At 38.4% G+C, this 14,759-nt stretch overlaps 1 protein-coding gene across 1 annotated transcript; it reads right to left on the minus strand.

Moving 5' to 3' along the window:
- Positions 1-1,519: 1,519 nt before the first annotated feature.
- On the minus strand, positions 1,520-14,512 carry DEPDC4 (DEP domain containing 4; the record flags this gene model as incomplete). The annotated part of the gene is made up of 9 exons (XM_082014346.1): positions 1,520-1,737; positions 4,169-4,247; positions 5,666-5,791; positions 6,016-6,158; positions 8,857-9,083; positions 11,568-11,754; positions 12,317-12,465; positions 12,990-13,416; positions 14,422-14,512. 9 exons carry the CDS (start codon positions 14,510-14,512, stop codon positions 1,520-1,522), a joined length of 1,647 nt encoding a protein of 548 aa, XP_081870472.1.
- Positions 14,513-14,759: the final 247 nt, after the last annotated feature.

The raw sequence follows: 14,759 nt of genomic DNA on the forward strand, positions 1-14,759 counted from the left end.
GAAGGTGGCATCACGTGATCTTTGATAAGACTAGACTGGAAAGTAGTTTGGGATTAAATTTTTTCTTTTTTTTTTATACTTCAAATACAAATTCATACCGGGAATTAATTTGGTAACTCTATGCTAGAAATCATAAACAGAAACGAGTGAGAGGTCAAAGTTTCCATACCAGATGATTCTGTGTCAAACATTGTTAAAACTATATATAAAAGAACTTTCCCAAGTCCTATGAAGTTTTCCTGAATTTTGGAATGTAACTGAAAGTGTAACAATGAAAACCAGTAATCTGTAGTTCACCAAACTTGTTCTGGTCAGCAGGCCCTTCCTTATTCTTATATTTAAAATATCAGGTTTCTTTCAACAGAAGATTAAAAATTACTAAATCCTCCTGTCAGGGTAGATGAATAAAATAGGGCTATCAAGAGCTCTTCATTTCCTTTGTCTGCAAAACTTGATCAATCTTGACTTCTTGTCCCCTGAAGCAAAGCACGTGGCAGCTATAAACTCCTGCTGTCCACTGGAAGCATTTCCCATCTGATGCCTGGTTCTACACCTGCTCAGCTTCCTCTTCCGTATGAAAGCACTATGAAATGATAGACTGATTAATTGCTTTTTATGCAATGCTTTATTATCATCTTTAAATTAGCACAAGCAACTGCTAATCAAGTCAAAGTGCAAGAGGTTGTTTTAAAAAACACATTTTTTCCCAAAGCAATTCCCAGTCCATCTGCCCTATAAAGTACCATGTTATCATCCCTCCCTGTTACCAGGTTCAGTGTTTTGCATGAGACCCAGTAAAGGCATTGAAGAGAGGAAAAAAAAAAACAAACCCAAACTAAAATCCCCTTCTCCAACTATTCAACACCAGAAGCATTTAATCAGGAGATACTTTCAGGTTTATAATTCTCAATAACCTACTTCTGTACACGCTCCTTTTCTGGGAGAATGACCAAAAAACCCCACACAGGGCTAGAAAAAGACTACATGTGGCCCAGCAGTCTAGTAATTAAGGCATTTACCTCTGAAAGGTCAAACTTGGTCTTTTTTCCTCCTCCACAAATCATTTATTTTACACTGGACAGTGTATTGGGTTTGCATGGCAAGGTTTTGATAGCAGGGGGGGAGTCATAAGCTACAGTTTAAGATTAGATTACAGTTAGATTACAAACTACAGCTAAAAAAGATTAAAAACCTTATTGATTACCAACCCAAGCATGGCTCTGAATGTAGACTTGGCTCAGCTAGAAATCCATGGGGTTGTGCAACAGAAGAAAAAGTGTGAAGCCCTGAAATCAAAGCAGCACAGGCAGCGTGCTATTATTACTAGCTTAAAGGTAATTAAGTACATTTTGCTTAAAAGAATAATTAGAATGAATACTTTTTAGCAGCACAGTAATTTTGATAGCTGTAGTTTCCTGTAACTGAAGATGTAAAGACGTAAGAAAACGGTTTGTATCATAAGCAATTTTCATATGCACACTCCACTTTTTAAAAAAAAAAAAAATGGCTGTATTGATGTCTAACCATTTAGAGTACAAAACTCACATGTAGTTTTACAACCACTACAATAGATGAGAGAATGGTATTTTTGGAATTCTTTAATTAATTTCTTCTTCTGCTTCAAAGGAATAGTGGGGTCATTGTCCATCTCCTGAACCAATGCAAGAAGATACTCATTTGTTTGTTGTTTTTGATCTTCATATTCTTTAATTGTCACACGCTGACAGAAGGTGAAGCCTTTGTAAGAAATCAGAGGTTCAGATTAAGTTTAATGCATCGTGTAAGAGCCTGATTAAAAATGTGATCAGAAACAAAGGTATATTGATATTCCAGTTCAGATGTGATTTTAATTCTCTACAAACAATGTGAAACATATAGCCCTCCACCAGGCATGGATGAACATCTAAACATTAATTGCAAAAATAAAATTGAAAAGCAGTGTTACAAGTGCAGTATCACAGATGATTTTGTATTGCAAACAGGACTGCAAGACAAAGAGCCAATACAGTTCTAGCAAACAGAAACCATCATGAAGAATGCTACACAACAATAATAATGCACCTTACAGTTGTCACGATCCAGTGATTCCCTATGAGTGAATCAGATCTGTAGCAAGGTCCAGTAAATAATTCAAGTGAATAAATACTTTGGCGAAACAGTTGCCTCTAAACCACACCTCTGAAATCAGGAATACAATTCAGGAACTTCTGGGTGACTTTACAGCTCAGCATGGTTTGGGCACCAGAAAAAAAGAGGTGATTTAACAGGCAGTGGGTCAGGGTGAGGGCAGAGCACGGAACTGGACCCCAAGATACATGCAACTCAAGCACAGCTTAGCCATAAACAGATTGTGAAGCTATACGGTAGAGTACTGCCCTGCAAGGATCCAAGCCCTGTCACTGGGCAGGTGAGTTCTGGCCTGAGGAAGGACTGGCATTCAGCTACTTCTACAGACACTTTTCCCTCCTATACATGTTAGGGAGCAAGTGTCAATTGCCTAGAGGGGAAAAAAATTCTTCCTATTCCTTCTGTACAAACACCATCTTCTTAAGGCTTCACATAGAGAGTAGTAATAACTTGAGGTGCCAGAGTTTTCACATGGACCTGTTCTTCCCTCCTTTTACAATGAGTCTGTCAAACACCAAATGTGAAATACTTTTTATGGTTTAGTAGAGTCAAATGAAGAAAAAGAGAGCTCTTTCAAAAGGGAAAGCTTAACTTCCGGCAAAGAGATTAACTCTTAAAACTTCATGTGGATCCTTTAGTCCAGTGGTTTCAAGTGGTTTACTAGATTAAAAACAGCCCCAAAGTTCCCTCAGTGTTTTTAGTGTGTTATATTTCCAGCAGACCTAAGGATTTTACTTTCCTGCCATAGACCGACCCCTTTTCTTACCAGGGTCCCCCAGCCTTCCCTGCTGCTCCCACCTGCATTTCAGAAGTTTAACAGCTAAGAATGCTCTGTAGCTCCCAGGAAAGGTTTCCTCCTGTCTCCTCCATGAAAAAAGGGAAAATGACACCAGAATGAGGCAGACAGGAGAAAGCCATGCTGGAGAGCTTACAATCAGCTCAAACCAGCTATTTCAACAAGCAGGTGGAATCTATATGCATTTATAGACTGAAATGCCAAAACTTAGTACGGAGAATATAGTATGGGGTTCGTACTCCAATTATCTGTTCAGTGTGATGGAGATCACACAGGCTCCAGGAATACTGCAGACAGGCAACTCCTTCCTCTGTTGCTCATCTCTCTATTCTTTGGCTACACAATACGCAATACTCCTAACACCGAACCAGAAGCAATTTGGACACATTCCAGAACCCAAAGACTGTAAAAGACTGTACCAAAACTACTCCTCAGGCAGCTGCTGTATTAAATGTGGTATTAAACAGCACAATAACTTACAGGCTTACTCCATTCACTAATGGTTTCTCTTCAATGTTTAAGCACATAATGTGCTGGCAATACAGAAGTCAAAAAGGAAGAAGGTAAAGAGTCAGAGAGAAATTAAATTATTTAAGCCAACGCTTTTAATCACAGTGCTGAAAGATATTTTTGGCAGCAAGGTCAGATGGAATGTTAGCTCACAAAAGAAATGAGCTGGAAAGCACTAATCCCACATACACACCAAATGCCAAATGCCTTGCTTTTAGGCTACACTACCCTTCTATAAGTCTTAAGCTCTCAATAAACTTTGTGCTTACCCAGAAACAGAAGAGAGTTCTTCAAAACACTAAACAGTCAAGGTCTGTGCTCGAGACATCGATCAGAACATCAAACTACTGAGCTCTGTGAGAATTTTTAGGTGTCTTGTGGCAGAAACAGAAGACTGCTGTTCCCAAGTATTCAATCACATCAAATTCACAAACCAAAGTCACTTCAGGAAGCACATTTTGCACTAATTTCTGAAGTCGTAATTATTTGGTAAAAAAAAATTGTAACGTGTTCAAACTAGATAATTAAGAGAATCCTTGTTCTCTAATAATTCAGAGATCAGTGTTTTGCTTATACCAGATAATTGAATTATTTAGTGAATTAGTCAGTAATTGCTTTAATGCCTCACTTCTAATGAAGGAAAAGAACATAGTGCATGCAAAATTGTAGTCAACTGATGGTAAACCAATTTGTATAAAATGGTTTATATAAAAAAATGTGTATCACATCATCTACCTGAATTGATATCTGGATCTTGTCCTTCTAGCAAACTCTCAAGTCTCTTACTAGTTAGTTCCAGAAGAGTTAAAGGAGTCTGAAAATACAACCCAACAAAGAAAAAAATTACAAAAGCGATACTTCTGTATTTTGAGAATCTAAAGCTTTCAGATGACCAATTTAAAACCACATAATTAACTGCAAAAGAACCTATGCCTACATTTATTTAGGTACATATTCAAAGTCTCTCACAGTATTGTACTAAAACACAGTTTTCCTAAAATACATATGCTTATCTCTGATATTTCCAGCCAAAGAAATAGGAAGCAAGATGTTCTAGATGCAAAAACTGTAGTGTAGACCTTAAACTGATTTCAGGTTGCATAATACTGAAGGCTCTCAACTGCAGCTGTTAGAGTGAGCCACCATCCACTCTGCTGCCACTGCTGTGAAGCAGTGGGCACTTCATTTCTCAGATCTGGCTCCATCTCCAATGATGAATCAAAGCCCTAACCCTCATGTCAGAACCCTTAATAACAACAACAAAATTTGGTTTGGGCTGCATATTAACACATACAAAACTCACACTAACCCCTTGAAAGTCTCAAACTAAACTAGGTCTAATTAAAAACAAAAAAACCTCTCATGTCTCTTCAGCTGAGGTCAGAAGTAGAAATGAATGTGTTGTATAGGAATTAAAAAGAATATTTTACTGAAACCAAATCAGTGTTTCTGTAAGGCTAATTTGTAACCGGACAATAAATGCCTACGGCATTTTACAGCTATCTTGTAACAGCTGAGATAATTAGTTCATCTCTATCTAGTTTAATGTTTTAATGAGGAATTTTATAATTGAGGAAAAGAGTAGAGAAGCATCACAACTGCATGACTTTCTGCACTTCAGAAGGTCAATATAGGGTCTGGGAAGGTTTCACATGTGTGACAATATGACGGAACGTAAATAAGGATGACTACAAAATATGACTGAATATTTACATAACTGATCAAGTTCAGTAGAAAGGCCATTTCATTTTGTGGTTCTATTCATTTTGTTTAATTTAAAAGTCAACATTTCAAAATACCGAAAGGAATTCCTAGAGTTGTCAAAGCTGCACAGGTATGCTGGGGCACCAGAGCTTGCCATCTTATATACTACTCAGAGTATGTTAGCTAAATTCTAAAGGTGAAAGACACTAACAAGACTAAAAATTTAGTAGGCAGCCATCAGAAACAAGGTGCCAAAAGGCCTCTATAAAAACTTATTAATACTTTAAAAATTTTATTTATGTCATTCACATTAAGAAAGAGAGATGGTATTATATATAAAGGATTGCAAAGCTCTCACAAAGCTGTCCTCCATAGTCTGGAATAGCTTCTTGCCCTGCTTGACTATACCTTCAGACTGTAGCAGATGGAACACTAAACCCTACTCCTCAGAGCTGTCATCTCCAAAAAGGCACTTTATGGCATTTAACATTTAAAATTATAAAGCCAATGAGATAAGGAAAATGCTACCTTGAAGAGCTCAGTGTGGTTGTCCATCAGAAACTGAGTCAGCAGTTCTGCCTGTGATTTTGACAATGTCTTATTTTGCAAGATGAACTTTGTGCAAGTCTTGATGATCACTGATCTGTTCTCAAACTAGAAAAGAATGAACCCAGATTTGGCATTAGATTTACTTGTAATGTGTTAGCAAAGACTAAGTATAACAGGATGCTATCAGTGGGAAGAACATCTTGATATTTGTTTTAAAACAAATCACACTGGAAGGCAGTAAACAGAATACTTCTAACTCTAGACAAAAAAAAAGTTAGCTTTACTAGGGGAAAGTGCTACTTCCCACACTAAACAAAAGAGATACTTACTTGTTTTTGTAATTTGTAGCCCTCAGATTCTGATGCAATGGCTATGAATGTCAGGAGTCTATGTAGTTCTTCTCGGATATTTGGTGCTAATAATTTTAAATAAAGTTGTGATGCCTCTAGAGCTTGAACTGTTTTTCCCTTTTCTGCAAAGGAGTAAAACAGCGTATCCAGTGCAACTGTTCATTTTCAGAGTCAAGAATACATATTTAAACCCCAATATTATTCCCATTTGGGGGCGTGTCCCTCCAAACAAAGCAAGTTCTCTTCGTGACTTCTAAAACCTTTTGACAAGACTCAGTACACTATTTCAACTAGATTAGTTTAAAGCCTTAAGTTCAGAGCCTTCAACTACGTAAGTTTAAAGTCCCATAGCTAGTCAGGGAACAGACTGTGCTTGGACAATACATAGAGGACATTACTACGTTCTGTGTACAATGTGCAAACACTGAAGTGATGTTTGCCCTGTTTATGTCTACACATCTTCATATTATATTCCAGGATTCATCTCAAAGTAATTAATGATTTGAACAATTCTAACTTCCTATTGCTTTCAGTTTTGTTTGTTTGTTGTTGTCATTTGGTTGGTGCCCCCCGCCAAGTCCTTAGGTTATGAGTTTCTCAAGGAAATGTGATAAGGTGGAAATAATCTCCAAGAAGAACCCCTTTAGATGTTACTTCTAATTATCTTCACTTTGAAAGTTAGAAACTATCAAAAAGTCAAGTAACTTTCTTAAGGCAAGAGCAAGATGAGTGCAGACACAGGAATAGAACTTATATGTGATTTTCTGGCCTCTGTCCTATTACTGGAACAGACGTTATATTTTAGAAGAAATAATCCAGGACTTTTGAGGGTGTACCACAAGCTATTTGAAACCATCTTTGTTTAAAAAGAGCACCAAAAGAGCAAGTAAGTGACCCCTTTATAAAAGAAGGGCAGACAGAAGAACAGAAAAGAGAACTGCCAAAGGACATGGTCAAGACAGGTAAAAGCATAGCTACAAAGACCTGAAGTTAAATCATTTCTGGAGAAAAGTTAAAAGAGTTTCTCTGATCTGTGATTAAAGCTTTACTGAGTTACCTTAAAAGACTGTAGGAAAAAGTTCCAGTGTAAAAAGGTTCAGCAAACCACATGGACCAGTTTGACCAGCTGCATTCATTTGTATCCTAAGTATCCCAGATCTATTTATTTTAAAGGCAACAAGCACAGCAACATGCTTGCCTTCACAACAGATCTGTATTATCAGCCATTTTAAATGAAACTGTTTAAGAACTGAGGAGAATAGAGTTATAACTGTATATACACTAATAACAAAATGAAGTTGTACTTTAGCTCACTTCAGCACTTTCCAAATTAATTATCAAAGTATTTTAAATATTTAGTTGTTCATAGGTAGTTCGAGCTACCTCTTGCACAAAAGTCAGAACAACAGCACTTTATCCAAGTAAGGTTAACTGCACTGGATTCTACCTGAAAATTACTATTAGAATCCAAGTTGTTAGGCACTGACAACTATAATCTATTCCATAGCACTGACAGGGAAAAATGGTTGTAAAATGGTTATGCACAGTCTCCCAACAGTGATCTAGTATGAATGAGAACACTGCTGAGAACCCAAGAACACAGACTAATAGATTCAAACAGAGAATCATTTCCTAATAATAAAATTACGGCTACCACTTCGTCTAAAAGAAATAAAGCATTAGAAACTGGTTGTGATATAGTCTTACTTAAGTCAGAAAGATGACAAAATGAAAGCAAGAATAAGCAAGCAGAATAGCCCTGGACATTCACGGGTCATGTAGTTTAGATCAAGCAGGTACTAAATTAGGAAAAGACCTACAGGCAACTAAAGCATTAGAGTAATTCAGCAGAATTATGACCCTGTCTTTTCCCTTGCCTACAGCTTCGGCTGTTTTGATTCTCAAATTTAGTAATATTCTATAATATTGGTTTATATAAGTATGTACTATGACATCTTTAATTTAAGTGAACATTTAGCAGGAGTTACCAGTAGCTAAGTCAGTTATTTCAAATTAGCATTCTTTTTTTGTGGATGGGTTACGTAATTTTGCAAGTTTCCCTTTCATTACTTCTTTCATATTTTTTTTTCCCCTTAGCAAAATACCACTGATAAAGATATTGCCTTTTGTATTTTCATGAGGTTTTGGCCACAGGATCCACCATTCTACTCCAATTTTTACACAGCCCAACTGTGTTTCTATGACAGTAAGCTTGTCACAGTTCTCCAAAAACTTAAACTTTTGATAACACTCCATAAACCCTACAGAACTGAAGAAGTAACAGGGCCTATCTAGGGTAGGATTAGTCTTAAACTTGTATTTGAATTAAACCTTTCTGTCTTACTTGTGAGCATATGTAGGGAGGGGTTTTTTTAAGATTTTAAATAACTACTATTACTTTAAAAAGCCCTAAGTCCAGAACTTAAAAAACCTAATTCTTGTTAACAAGAAAACAATGATTTTACTTCTATATCATTAGTCACAAGTAGCAATAAGGGAAATTTTAACTAGCAGTAAGAAATTTTCACAGTGACAGTAGTTATATATTGAAACAGGTTACCGACAGAGGTTGGTGAATATTTATCCTTGCAGATTTTCAAAACTCAGAGGGACCAGGCCCTAAGCAACTTGATCTAACTTTGCAATTTGTCCTTGCCTTGAGCAGAGGTTCTGCCTAGTGACCGCAAGCGTTCCCTTCTAACCTATAAAGTGCATCTGCAGTAGCATTGCAAATGGTGTTATGATTCAGTCAATTAATGCTTAATAAGTTACGTCTTTATACAGCTTTCACTTGTATTTTTTGGTCCAGGTTGCTCTTACCTACAAGTTCTATAATTCCTGAATGAATATTGAGATCCTGAGTGGCAAGAAGGGAGTCCTTCTTTTGACTATAATACTTTATTATGATGTCAAAAAGAATCTTCTTGTATGCGTTCAGACTGTTTGGTTTGTTAGTGCTTTGATGCAACTGCTGACTAACCATCACTATGAACTGGTCTGGGAAATACTCCAAGCATTCAATTGCAGCATAGAGCCATTTGTCAAGCCTGTAGAAGGAAAAGTTAGTTTTAGTACTTACTTGAAAATGCTCTGCCTATTCTTATTTAATCCTTTAAAGAAAGTTAGATAGAAATAATCATGCAGGCATAGTCATGTATTTGAACCATAGCATTAAACTTGTTGCTTATTAAGCAGTTTACGTAATTTATTTCACTATAGTAGTTCAAGAATCTGCTCAAAATAAGCAATTTTCATGGTTTTCCTATGCTACAGGCAATACACCAGAGGTGTATGCCCAGATCAAAAGAAGCTGCAATCATGCCAGACTGTCATTGACCCTAGGCTACGTGCCTGATTCAGCTAGTATTTAAAACCAAACACCACCCCACTATGACTCCAAACACACACAATGAAAACCCATCAGAGCTAACCAGAGTGAAAAAGCAAGGGACTGGATCTTTAGAGAAGAGATACAAGACAATTACTTTGACAACGGAGAAAAATAAAAATAGTTTAAATCCCAGAAGACTGTGGAATTGGTTTCTTATATGACTATATATATTATGTATTATAAAGGCATGAATTTTCTTAAGCATTTGTTGCCTGTATGACTTAATTAAGGAGAGAAAGTGTAAGGAGAACCTAAAATTCAGGCAGGCAACTCATTGTTCAAACAGGCTGGAAGGTCAGAGGAAGAAGTCACTAACAACCATTTTGTACAGAAGAAATCTAAAATCATAGAAATGCAGGTGGTGGAGGGAGAATTACTTTTATCTGACTCTGGATATAAAAATGATTTGAACTGAATCACTAACTTGTGAGAAGATGCAATATTATTTAAGATCCATGGAATCTTATTTTTATCATGGAGAGCAGAAACGAAGATTTTTAACTTGCTGCTGGACAGCTAGATAAACATGAACTTTTGCTAGAACTGCTGTGGCTGACAAGGATTGTGTAACTCTTGGATGCATAAATGGAAGAATACAGTAAAGTAGAAATGGAATTATGACCTCCTTTTACTTATGATCCCACGAGTACTGCAATCATACTGCCTCTAATTTTATAACCTGTAACAGAAACATTCTAAAGATAAAATAAACTGGAAAACATCTTAAGTTAAACATTCAGAAAGCAGTCTAGCTAGCTTTATAAAAGAGGGTGGATAAAGCAGGATTTGATTACAGTTTTTAAGTACCTACATGGAGAACAGGTATTTGATTATTTCCAGCATAACACTACACTATTTGAAAATGGAAGACAGAAAATTTGAGATATAAATTATGCTTCCCCCTTCATATTTTGGGCAATGAATCCTTCAGCAACTTGTAATACTGGTGGTTATTCTTCATATCTGGAATTTTCCGTTTCTCAGACATGCTATCAGCCAGACCTAAATAATATACTGTCTACGAAGATGCTGCTCCAGCCCCCCACTTCAGTAATTACAGAATCATAGAATAGTTTGTGTTGGAAGGGACCGTTAAAGGTCATCTAGTCCAACCCTCAAAAGAATAAAGTGATGAAGCAAGAATTTTCTTTATGCTCATCTATTAGCAAAAAAACAAATGTTAGAGACACTTAGTACAGAATAATACAGAGTAAAAACCACATACAAGAGATTTTAAGAGACATAAACCCATCAATCCCCCAAGAATCATGTACAGCAGAAGTACAAAGCTCAAAAGAAACAGTTTTCATTAAGCCATTCTGGGAGGAAAAAAATCCATGGAGTTAAGATGCGATCGAGCAATAAACCTAGTTTAGAACCAAGAGTTTTATTAGCTTATGAAAAACTCTAAACATGTAAAAATATTAATATTTTCTCCCTAAAGCAAGAATATATAAAAATGGTAAGAAAGAGTCTCTTTAGGTAGACAGATTGACCTCAGTTTCACAAACAGATAAAAATTGTATTGATTTGACAGAAATAAGCATTACTAAGACATATACACATAAGGAGACATGCCTTAGCATGTACTTTCAATGAATATGTCAAGGTAGTGATAAGCCCAAGTGCAATCAACAGACACTATAAAAATAAGAGAACATATAAGGAAAAGCGCACTAATGACTTGCAGATACTTTCACTTTTATATTCTCATGATATAAGCATTCTTCAGTGCTACAGCTTAGCTTCTCCTTTTCTGTTGCTAATAGATGCCTTATTGACTATATTTTCACAGCGCCACCAGCAGGAACTGTGACAAACAAACAAAAAGCCTCAGAATAATTTTTTTTCAATTTCTAATATCTGCTATAGAGACCTAAAGGAGAAATGTCTGGTCTAGAAACTAGGAGTGTTTCCAACACTTGAGGTTAAAATTTTAGTGTATACTTAAAATCCTCAAATGTCCAGTTGTAAACATAGTTTTGGTGAATTCCCTTACCACTTCTGAAAAGAGGTCAAAGGAAAATACACTAGTGCCACCCCTGTCTACAAGGATAGAACTGTAACAATGTTTAATTTGTTCACTAACAGTAAACGCTTTATTTCACTAACAAATCCATTTTATAGATGTATAACTTACTCAGGCAAGTTTAAGCTACATGTAACCTCTCTTTCCAGGAAAGTATTTGAGATAATCAGGTCGTCATCTTTGCCAAAAGAGTCTGTTTTTCTGTTCACTGAAGACACCAAGATACCTTCTAGAAGTGGAACATCAATTAACTGCAGCAGTCGTAGCAGAGTTTGCTGTTTCCAGACATCTTCTATTACTGATACCATAAACAAACAAACAAAACACCCTCAGAAATAAGGTCTTATGTAAAGCACTAACCTTTGTTTTTATTCACTCAAGAATGTTTTAAATGTTCAAAGAAAACAAGGTAACAGCATAGTGTGAAGTTTCTATGTTGGGGAAGAAGGGATCAAAATAGGAATGCTAAGAAAGAAGGGTTTAAAGAGAACATCTCTCTCCCCCATCGTATTAGAATTAGTAATAACCTACTCTAATGAGTAATATGTACAAGAAAAGACAAGTGAATAGCAAAGGAATCATATAATACAGATGTACTTAATCTTAAAACCTATTTCCTTCTGGAGTGGTATTTGGATAAATAGAATAGCACCATCCTGCAAAAACTTAATTCTGTTTTGTTTCCTTCAGTTTACTTACTATGAGCATTTACCCATTTAGCACTCATTTAAGTATTTTGTTATTATTGACATGTTAAATTTAGGACTCTGAAGGGCAGTGTTTAACAGAGGTGAGGTACTCATTCCAAGCAGATACAGTGAAGAACAATCAAGTTTTAAAAAGAAAAATTCAATCCTCACCTCTTTTTGAAAGCAGATGAGTTGGTTCATTAACCATGATCTTTGGAGGTAAAGATGTGTGAACACTTATTGATCGAAGAAGCTCCTCTACCCTCTTTTGATCGGCTGCTTCTAATGCTACAGGGTTTGAAAGTGTTTCACATTTTGTTCTGCTTGGGGGAAAAAACCCCACATTAGATGTATAACAAATACGTGCAGGACACATTTATCTTCCTGTCACTTCCTAAATCGCTGTTAAATCAGGACTTTAGGGCTTCATTATATCTGGGGTCTATCCTGCTGCTAGAAAACCAAACATGCACATCTGCTTTGTGGAAAGGGCAAGGATATTGATTCCAAATACTGTTCCATTTCTACAGCTTCCAGCAAGTAGCTCATTCATGCTAATTCTCAGATTTCAGCACAATAGATTGCAAAATAAAATGATTCCTAGTTCTTAAGCTACTGTGCCAGACTCTATTCTAAATAAAAAAGGACAGATCAATCCAGTTTAGCATTACCAAGAAATATTAGATAGTAGCTTTGATTTAGGCCTGACATTTCTCAAAACTGGCACGTAGTTTTCAAAATTCTCCAATATCTGGGTTAGACAGACATAACTTCATCTACAGTTAACCCACCTTAACTTTAAAAAAAAAAAAACAAACAATCAGAACAGTTCAGAGTAACTCACTTGGAATGCCTTTTTGTCTTCTGTTTGCAGATTTGCTCAGGAGACAAGCTCTCATTGTCTTTATTCTTTCTCGGAAGAAGAGGAGTAAGACTGCTATTTACAAATTTATAGAGACTAGCGTTTGTGTCTTCAAACTCTGTTTCTTTCTCATTCTTGAATAAGGAAAACTTTGCTCCAACTGGCTCAAAAACCTTGTGATCCATCAACGCTTGGCATACACGGACTCCCTTCAGCCGAGAAATATCATTGCAGCTTAGGTACATGCTTTGCATAAGATGGCTCAGTACCACATCAACAGCATTTGAGCCAGTGAAACAGTTTTTGTATGTTTTCAGATGTTGTCTACGTCTTTTGATTTCCACCTGACTGTGAAGAGCATGAATAATACTATTCCACAGCTGAGTTGCTTGAAAAGGACCATCACAATCTGCAAAATATTTATATGAAAGTTTTACAGATGTTTATAAAGTTTTACTTTAACATTTTAAAAAATACTTTTACATTGTGAAATTCGTTATATATATTTTAAAATTCCTCAGAAATCAGATCAATTTTATGAAGAACAGAAAATGATAATACTCACGAAACAATCCTTTTTCTAAGCTGACTCACACCCATTTAGGGTAGAGTCAACAGAAGAGAACAAAGAGACACTAAAAACAGGCAAGGAAGGGGTTTTTTTTTGTTATTACCACATATACTGTATGTAGGTACACATACACATTAATTCATTACAGAATCACAGAATGGCTGAGGCTTGCAGGGACCTCTGGGGTCCATCTGGTCCAACCTCCCCTACTCAAGCAGGGCCACACAGAGCTGGTCGCCCAGGACCATGTCCAGACAGCTTTTGAAGATCTCCAACGGTGAAGCATCCACAACCCCCCGGGCACCACTGAGAAGCGCCTGGCTCCGTCCTCTTTCCACCCTCCCTTCAGGTACTTGTCGGCATTGAGGAGAACGCCCTGAGCCTTCTCATCTCCAGGCTGAGCCGTCCCAGCTCTCTCGGCCTCACCGAGGGGAGATGCTCCTCCAGTCCCCACTTACTCCGCCACATACCGCTCTCAGCTCAGCAGACGACAGACTCATTAAACCTGCCTGCCCCACAACCTCTCGCTCCGAACGCTTCGGCACAGCTGCACGCCCAGCCCTGGCAGCGGCGCCCCCCTGGACCACCGCTTCTAGGGGCACAGCCGGAGGAAGCTCCTGTCTCCTCTGCACAGCGGCCGCCCTCCGCCCTACCTCCTTTCCGCCCGCAGGCCAACGGCCCCTCCCGCGGCACCGGCAGCACCCGTCCACCGGGCGGGCACGCGCCGGCCCCTCAGAGCCCGCTCCGCTCCCCGGCAAGGCGCGGAGCCGCCGCCAGCCCCACAGGCGCTGCGGTAGAAAAAACTGCGGCAGCGGAGAGACGGGGACGACTCTCTTCCCCCACCTCGCCGCCGCCACCGCCCACTCCCCCGCCGCGGCTCTAACTCGCTCTGACTCTGGAGCCTCCTGAACCGCGGAGTCAAATAAACCGCCATCACTGCGGCCGGTGCCACTGGCGGAAGCCGGCAGAGTGCATCACTTCCACCTCCCCCAGCCGCCACCCCAGCACCGCCCCTCCGGGGCGGAAGTGAGGCGCGCTCTGGCCGCCCCCGTACCCCGCCGCTGTGGCTGTCGCCGTCGCTATGGAGTAGCTGGAGCAGGACGGGGCCGAGCTGGGGCCGGAGCGAGAGACGGAGCTGGCGTGACAGGCGGCTTGCCGGGCCCACAGGCCGACGGGCAGCC

Source organism: Phaethon aethereus, assembly GCF_964289735.1.
Source record: "Phaethon aethereus genome assembly, chromosome: 1".
NCBI classification, from domain to species: Eukaryota; Metazoa; Chordata; class Aves; order Phaethontiformes; family Phaethontidae; genus Phaethon; species Phaethon aethereus.